Below are 8,947 nucleotides of genomic sequence, written 5' to 3'. Positions count from 1 at the left end.
GCCGTATTCTCCGCAGCCAATCACCACGCGGAGAACAGGAGCGCTGCTCCAACAGGGTAATGTCTGGTTGTTGGACGTCACGCCATGGAAGGATGCTTGGACGGAACTTTAGTGACCGTAATGTGTGCTAAATATTTGGTCAGGCTAAAACTTTAAGCAAACGGCTCTTGATTGTTACGTTTATATGTCGGCTGCTCAGAATAAATACATTCATATAGAGCTGATGTTGTATTCATTTTGACTGTCATAACTGGATTAGGACAGCGAGGAATGGGAGAACAATAGGCTACACTCGTCAAGCGTAACTTGCACGCTGTTTGAGAACACTAAAGGTGGATAAAAATGATGGTGGAATGCTAGTAGAATTGTGCGGGCTGCATTGTCATGAACTGGTTCAGCTCGTTTCTACACATCATTTTTGTAATTATCAGTGCGTATGTAAGCTTTGTGAGAGAGTTTTAAAGGGAGTGTCCACCTCTGGGACATATTTCAAAAACATGCTCAAGTGAAGCCTCATGACCAGCTAGGACAATAACAACACTTGATAATGCCACTGTAGCACCCGTCAAGACGTAACTAAGGATGTTCATTTCAATTATGTTTTCCAATCCACATTACCATGTCAGCGCTTCGTAACAGCACTGCGCTTCTTCCCCGCCTCCTCATCATGACAACGGCCCTGGCATCTGCGGACGCGAATGAAAGAATGTTGTGATTTGCCAGCGGGCGGCAAGAGCCTGCAACCGAGCAGCAGCGCCACCAATAGGGAACCATTTCTTGAAGTTGTCCAAAACAATAGTCTGCTCATGACCCTGCCCACCAGTTTAGCCACAGTTGAATGCAGTCTCAGCGAGCGACACGGACTGAAAATTTGTTTCGCAGTGCGATGCAAGGGAGGAGGAAAATAGCAGCATTGTGTCACGTAATTCGACTGCGCCTGGATTGAATGGAATCAGTTCATGCCGCAGTTGCTATTGTCGGTCTGAACGCATCACGCCAGAGAACATTTGGCCTGCGCCTGGCGCTTATCATAACGGCGTTGGTGTAGACCTGGAAGGATAAAGTGAACTATGTGTTCCTCAACCAGCGTGCCGTTTAGATGCTTTACCGCCACCGTATTAAATGACAGGTTGGGCTCTGTTAATATTATTCCATAAACAGACTTAATACTTTGGAATGGGGCGCACAAACCGCATCGTAGCTGTAGGGTTCATAGAATATCATCCTACCTAGCCTTTAGCCACCATACAAACACGAGCTTATACACTAGTAGAGTACATGGCCAGTTGATCTTGATGATAATAAGCACTGCGATGAGAAGGAGCTTGGGGACTCAGCTAATTTGTTTTCTGCCAACATCGCGTTGATGATTTCTGTCCTGTCGACGCCCACAGGGCCAATGCGGAATTTTCAGAAACTGTGGGTGGTAGCCCCAGCCCCAATCAACGGTTCCTGAGCGACTATGCCTTGCGGCGGTGCAGCGCAAAGTGCGTGAAATTCCACAGCAGTGATCCGTTACGACAATGACATCATTTCGAGCACGCTTCTCAACGTCTTTCAGTTAAGTGCTGATGTGATTGTTTTTTGACTTCGTTCCTTCAATCAAACATTGACGATGGCGCCTTGGTAGTGTTTATCCTGGACCTCTACCCGGAAACCTGACTCCGCACCGCTAAGGTCAAGGTCACAATTGCCAGAATTACAGCGTGTGAATCTCATATGCACGGTAAGACAATTAGTGGACATCAGAGCGCATTACTTTAAAAGTCGGGCTCAGTAAGATGTAACCAGTTCAAGTCAAGTCAATGAAAGATTTCACATCGCACTAACAAATAGAAGGATGTGCACAATCACCAATGCACTAATGAATCTACGCTACTTTCTTCGTTGAAAATCCGTTGAAAGCTGCTCAATTTGCTATTTTGCTCGTCACTCATTGCCATCATATTTGTTCCGTTCAAGTGTCTCATTTTGGCCATTTTACTCCTGCTTTCGGGACGCTAAATGTCAAGACTTCTAAAAGCAGCATTTCCTGAAAATGTATTCTTGAGGCTGTATCCAACGTCAGGTGCAGTACTTGAGAACAGCTGCTATCAATAAGAAGTTGGCTATAACGCTTCACCAGAGTATGAACGTTGTTGGAACGGCTGTACCTGGTCACAGGGGCGGGGTTAAGTACATCAATATGGAAGATGGGCTCAGGTGGTTAAGCGCAGAGCAACGACGGCGTGGCGAACGCGCTTTTTCATCGCAAAACGGCGCACATTTTTCACCCTCCGTTGAGCTGCTCTAGAGGAGGAGAAGGCTGCGAAAATGCGGGGCAAGGCGGGAGGCAATATGCCCTTCACGCTGTAATGCATATTTAACCTTTTTCTTTACTTTTTATGACACAAATTAGCGGCCGATTTAGCGAATTAGCGACAACTTAGCAAATTAGCGACACATGTTACAGGAGGCATGGGGAGCGGGAAGTATTTTTTGTGGCAAAGGACAGAAATAGGTTATGAATGGGTGACTTGGTTAGTCCCCTTTCTTGGAGCTTCTGGGTGTTGCCCGCCAGATTGCTGCAAGCTTTATGGCTCCAAGTGATTAAAGTATATTGCTTCGTCTAACCATTCAACCAACATGCTTTTTTGCCTGCGTTAAGAGCAATTATGATTTTGTCACATACCAGTGCAGTTGTATGTGAGAAGTACCGGAAGTAAGTACCGGAAGTACCGGAAGTACAAGTGAGTACCTGAAAACTATCGATCGGTCACGAGCGTTTCACAGGAATAGTGCATTATCACCATAGCGTTACAAGTCTTTACGTGCTGCAGCCAAGTCGAAGACAAAAGCTGAACTTCAAAAACAAATGCTGGTTTGGTAGTGTCAAAAGTCCAGATCTAGGTCCAGGTCCGCTAAGTACAGGCATCGCAGCCCCCAAGGCTATAGAACCAATCATGTCTTCACCCCAGCCATGGCCGCAGTAATGTCCCGGCCGTCAGTCAGCTGCTAAGCCCGACTCATTCACGCATCGCAAGCAAGAGACACGGTAAATTTATCACCGTTTCTCGTGCGTTTCTAATACAGCGTGTTGTTGGAGCGCCAAGTGTTAAAAGCAGGTACATTCGCCTTTCTTCCCTCACTCTCGTTTCATCTTGCAACTCGCGGCGCCCCGTTGATCCGGGAAGGCTGCGAGCACCAGCCGTGAGTGGCCTGAGTTTACTTGGAGAGGATGCAGGTCAAGCGCTGAGCACGTGGCCATGTGTTAATCGTTATAAGTCGAGTGGAAAAAGTCGAATGGAAAAAAACTGGAACGGAAGCATCGATCTCATCTAGTCGAATGGGAGCAACGTCGACAGGGATAAAGTCGAATGGGAAAAGTCCGAAGAACAAACTGTCGAAGAAGATACTATTCGACAGGCTGCAAAATTCGCGGGGAAATAAGGCAAGTGACAAATGGTCATCATGATTAAAAGTGAATTGAGATAAAAGTAAACAATCATGGCACTAAAAGGATGTCAGACAAACAATCCATCGCCATTTGACGGCTGACATGAAATGGGTTGCCCAAATGCACTCGGATGTATTCGTAGACACAATGGATTTACCTGTCTCGGGAGTCTGGGGCCTTTTGGTAGAAAAAGGTAATTCGTTAGTTTTAAAGCTGAGAATTGCAGGGTGCTTTGAATGCCAAGACGTCACATATACAGCGGTCGGTTGTTTGACAAACCGTAACTCATAGTCATTTATGGTGCAAGAGCGAAAGCCCAAGGAGGTTCCAAGGATGCATAAACATCATTTTCAATTGGGCTTTACGGCGGAAAGAGTTCGTGCAAAGAAAAGACAATGGCCATGAAACCAGTTCCCTCTCTCCATCTCTTCAACTCGTCCCACCACTCAAATCATCTGCCGGCTTTGTCGCTATTGAAAGGTGTCATGCCGAAGCATACCTGTCTTAAAGCAACAATACATGCGCTCCATGCATTTGGGACACAACGATCATTTAGCCCACTCGAATGTCGCCTTGACCTTTGTCGCTATGCCTACATTGGTCTTAGTCTTGATTTAACTACCGTCCGATACTATTCTAAAATGCGATGGGACCGACAGCAGTGCCTTATATGTACGTACCACGAAGGAAGTTTCCCTTTTACTGATGCTACCACTGATACAGTCATTTCCAGCAAACTGTGGTTAATATTCCACAAGCACTGCGCAAGACGTGACATATGCAACGCACGAGATGTGATACAATTTTCGCCAGCTCTCTTGCCTGAGCAATGAGAAAATGTATTTGGGCAGGCTATGAGAAATGAGCTTTTTCTCATATGAGGTGTGAGAAAATATATCCAGCACTTGACGATCAAGGCACATCCCAGAAGTATGGAAATTGTTTGGACCATCGGCAGCGTGTCGTTGGGATGATTTACCGGCGCCATAGTAAGGGCAAGATTTACCCTCTATGATTATTTTTCCATAGGGAAAGGAAAAAAACAAACCGGACGCTCAAGCCATAGTGCAGATGCCGATTACAAATGCACGAAGTAACGCACTTCGAAACTTTTCTACTGAAATGATGCCAGTTTATACACCGATAGTTTATTAGGCCAAAGGTTTAGGTGATAATATGCACTTCGCTGAGAAGGAGCTTCGACGCCGCGATAGTATATTGCTCCAGCATGGAGCAAGGGACGTTCGCCCACGAAGAGAACGCGAGGAAATGATAGCCAGGTGGATTACACTGCATGCATTTACTGCTACATACACTGCATGTACACTACACTGCATGCATTTCCAGCAAAATGGCCGTTTCAGTGGGACACAGCTGTATTACGTCTGGAACACTACCCACGTCTGCGCGCGTGCCGTGTCAAGAAAACGTATGTCTGCACATCGGCCGCCATCTGTCGTGCAATCTCGCTGGGCGGCCGCCCCAAGCAGCTGTGGATGGTGACGTCATCGAAGCTGCGCAGGCGAAAATGACAGCTGTATAGCCTATACTGCTGCCAGATGTATTCATGACAGAAAACGCTAACGTCAGTGACTGTCCGCACACCAATCAGAGACAGAGACAGAGACAACTCACACCACATCAGATCTGCCCATACCCCGATGACAATAATCCAGATGGTGAGACGACGGCACAAATCATGGAATGCGTATGGTGCGGCATTACCCACACATGCGCTGGTCTATTTTAATGCCTTCGCCGCTTTTGAACTCTACGTTATTACACCACGTGTAATTTAGGCGGGCATTATAGCAATATGCTGGTGAGGGCGAAGGACACCACCGACCCTATCTGCCGTTTGGTGATGGAGACGAAAGAACAATGTGGGAGGCAGACATGCTAGTATTACATGGCACCCAGACTACCAAGGTGCTCAAGCAGGTGCACAGCCGCCACCTCATCGCTAGTCATGCGGCTTGTAAGTCATAAAGGCTAGTCACGCCGCTTGTAGGCCATCAGGCCAGTTACGTGGCTTTTAGGTCACAAAGGCTAGTCACGCAGCTTGTAGGCCATCAGGCCAGTTACGTGGCTTTTTGGTCACAAAGGCTTGTAGGTTATAAAGCCAGTCCGTGGCTTTTAGGTCACAAGGGCTATTCACGCAGATTATAGGTCACAAAGGCTAGTCGCGCGGTTTGTAGGTCATAAAGGCTAGTCACGCGGCTTGTAGGTCATGTAAGCTAGTCACGCGGCTTCTAGGTCACAAGGACAGTCGCGCGGCTTGTAGGTCACAAAGGCTAGTCACGCGGCTTGTACATCATAGGGGCTAATCACGCGGCTTGTAGGTCACAAAGAACTCGGGAGGCTGCAGCACGACCGCGAACCTGGCCTCCAGCGAGAGTTTCTGCCCCGGGACGGCGGTGAAGATGAAACGCTGCAGCAGGCAGGTGAAGAGCATGAACATCTCCATGCGCGCCAGCGTCTCTCCCAGGCAGAACCTCTTCCCGATGCCGAACGGGATGAGCCGCTCATCACGGCGCACGCTGCCGTCCGCGTGCAGGAACCGGTCGGGCCTGAACGCCTCCGGGTCACCCCAGTACTCCGGGTCCATGTGCACCATGTGCAGGTGCATAATCACCGTGGTGCCTTTGGGAATGGTGTAGCCGCGGAACGAGATGTCGCTCAGTGCACTGTGCGCCACTGCGTTAGGGAGGACGTTGGAACGCCGCATCACCTCCATCAGCGTGGCTTCAGTGTACGGCATGCGTGTGCGGTCGCCGTAGGTCGGCGGACATCCGCCGAGAACAGCGTCGATCTCGCGCTGTACGCGATTCTGCAACTCCGGATACTTGACCATGAAGAGCAATGCCCAGCTCAGAGAAGTAGACGTCGTCTCCATGCCGGCGATGAACAAGTCCATGCCGATGATGGACAGGTTGCGTTCGGTGAAGAGGCGAGCCTCAGCGTCTGGCTTCTCCATCTCCAGCAGGAACTGGTCGATGAAGTCACGGGGACTGGAGCGGTCCAGCGTCTGCCGATGCTCGTGGACCACCTCGCGGAACATGCCGACCGTGGTCTCGCGATGTCGGATCAGCGGCCTGTAGCCGCTCCACTCGGGGGCGATGTGACGCAGCCACGGCGCCAGATTCATCGGGTTACCAGGACCGATGGTAGTGAAGAATTCGTTGACCGTCGCGATGTAGTGTTGGGCCTTGGGATCACTACTCTCCAGCCGCTTGTCGGCGACCAGTCTCCAGAGTATGTTCAGCACCGTCAAGTTAAAGCGGAAGTTAACTTTCATCGGTGCATCAATGTCACGTGTCATCTCCTGGGAGAGCTCTTCGAATTCGTTCAATACTGTCGACTCCATGGAGTTTTTCCCGAAGCCCAAATCCCTCAGGTGCCTCAAAGCAAAGCGCCTGTGCTCTACCCAGGCAGGGCCTTCGCTCATGATGACACCCAACTTTTGTTGGAAGCTGCGGACTAGCACAGCAAATCTGTTCGGTCTTCCAGACAGCTCGTGCATCGCGCAGGCCTCTTTGATGTCTTCATACTTGCGAACGTGCACAATCTTGTCACCCGTTGGAAGCACGAAGCCAAGAAGATCCCCAAAGTCGTGCTGACAATGGTTCATGCTGGCATGAAACTGGCCCCGAATCCAGTCAATCACCGTCCAAATATTGCCAAAGATGAGAAATGTTGGAGGGCCTGAAAAAGAACGCATTTTTAGTCTCAACCAATCTCCCTTTGGGCCATTCAGTGATGCCTTTCACCGGATGTGTCCTCAAAATCTGGGCCGTGGTTGCAGCGTCGTAGCATAGCAGTCGTAGCATAGCATCAGGAGTAGGAGAAGTAAATGTTTCATGTGTGCTATACTTCGCCCCAAGTTAAGTGTAACATATAAAAGCCGCGCACGTTGCAATTAAAGACAGCTTCCTGCGAAACTCCGTGATAACGTAGGCCTGCAGGTGGTGGACAAATGCAGATTTTTTCGGAAAACATCTCCACTTTGATTTCTTAAGGAGCAATGGATTTGTATTTTTTGGAGAAAAGTTTTTACCTCCTGCGTCAGAAGCAATACTTCATGGCACATCAATAAAAACCTGGGAATGTTGAGCCACACATTTTCGCCGGTGCCTGTCCATGAATACGCACTTGTGCGCCTACGCAATGAACACCCAGTGCAACCCACAGGGCGTGAGGATTATGTTCAATGGGCACCCTACAATCAGATGGTGTGTTCTCTACAAGCCCCAACTGGCCTTATCCAGGTCAAAATGTGTCCTCCGTAGGTCAGAAATCGCCCTCTACAGGCCGGAATGGGCCTTTATGTGCGGAAATGGTTCATTGGAGGCCTCAAGGAGCCCTCAACGGGTCATGATGAGACGTTCACAAGCCAAATTGGGCCTTCAACAGATCAGAATTAGTCATCTAACAGGATAGAATGTTTTTTGAGTCGATAATGAGCTCTCTGCTAATGAGAGCGGCCTTCACAGTTAATTATGACAACTTTACTGGACAGAAAATGCCCATTCTAGGCCTGAATGGGTCCCTGCACATGGAAACGTAGACCCTGCATTAGTCCAGAATGAGCCTTTTGCAGGCAAATATGAACAGCGTACTCGTCAGTCCACACGCTTAGAATGACCCTCTTTCAGTCGAAATAAACCTGCATAGGTCTGAATGAGCCCTCGACAGATCAGAATGAGCTTCCACAGACTTACATCATCCCGTAACAGCTCAGAATGGCCCTTACAACAACACAGAGGCGCTTAGTATACCATAATATAGCAGAATTGGCCCTCCACAGACACTACAAGATGAAGGGGGCGCCTCCAGCTTTCAAGAGAAAGGGGAGCGAGCTTCCCCACTATCTCCCTCCCCTTCCACAAACCTCCCCTCCCCCCCACCCCCTCCGCTAAGTTCTCGCGCCTTCGGTCACCCAGCAAGCTGTGTGGGCGCAAATACGTACCCGGCGGAAAGTTGGACGGTCGCTGCGGCCTCCGAATCCACAAGAACGCCGTCACCAGCAGCAAGAACACAGCGAGAGCCCACATGACAGCGAGTACAGGCCGCGCCGCCGGAAACCGCTCAGCCGGTGGCCTCCCAGCGCGCGCAGGAATCCACGACTACCCGGTGTCTCCGCGACACGCTCTCTCTCTCAGAGCCCCGGTTCTCGCGCCGGGCAGATCCCCTGTCCTTGGTTTGCAGACGTTGCCAGGGAGTGTGTTGCCAGATCGAGGACAGCCAGTGGTAGTCGGCTGGTCACTGGCATCGCCGCGGCCGCGGAGGTCGCTATAACTTTAGCGGTTTCTACACATCTCGTGGTAATCTCAGGTTATTCAACTATCCATTGCCGCGAGTTATCTTATGCTCTATCCGTCACCAAACTACCACTAGATGGGCCATCGGAGGTATGTCGTTCAAGAGCTTCAGAGATAGCAGCTTTTGTGCACGGAATATAAAAACCACTGCATGTGACACTTCCTGTTTTATTTTTCCTGGTATCTTACA

The 8,947-nt window shown here is 49.5% G+C and overlaps 1 protein-coding gene across 1 annotated transcript; it reads right to left on the bottom strand.

The window, feature by feature from the left end:
* Positions 1–5,048: 5,048 nt before the first annotated feature.
* On the bottom strand, positions 5,049–8,557 carry LOC119104602 (methyl farnesoate epoxidase). The gene is made up of 2 exons (XM_037228324.1): positions 8,406–8,557; positions 5,049–7,141 (listed from the first exon to the last, which is right to left on the bottom strand). Exons 1-2 carry the CDS (start codon positions 8,488–8,490, stop codon positions 5,760–5,762), a joined length of 1,467 nt encoding a protein of 488 aa, XP_037084219.1. The 5' UTR covers positions 8,491–8,557; the 3' UTR covers positions 5,049–5,759.
* Between the last annotated feature and the right edge of the window lie 390 nt (positions 8,558–8,947).

Source organism: Pollicipes pollicipes, unplaced genomic scaffold (genome assembly GCF_011947565.3).
Source record: "Pollicipes pollicipes isolate AB1234 unplaced genomic scaffold, Ppol_2.1 Scaffold_6052;HRSCAF=7182_pilon_pilon_pilon, whole genome shotgun sequence".
NCBI lineage: Eukaryota > Metazoa > Arthropoda > Thecostraca > Pollicipedomorpha > Pollicipedidae > Pollicipes > Pollicipes pollicipes.
Note: the sequence above shows the minus strand (reverse complement) of the source record. Positions and strands in the feature narration are given on the sequence as shown.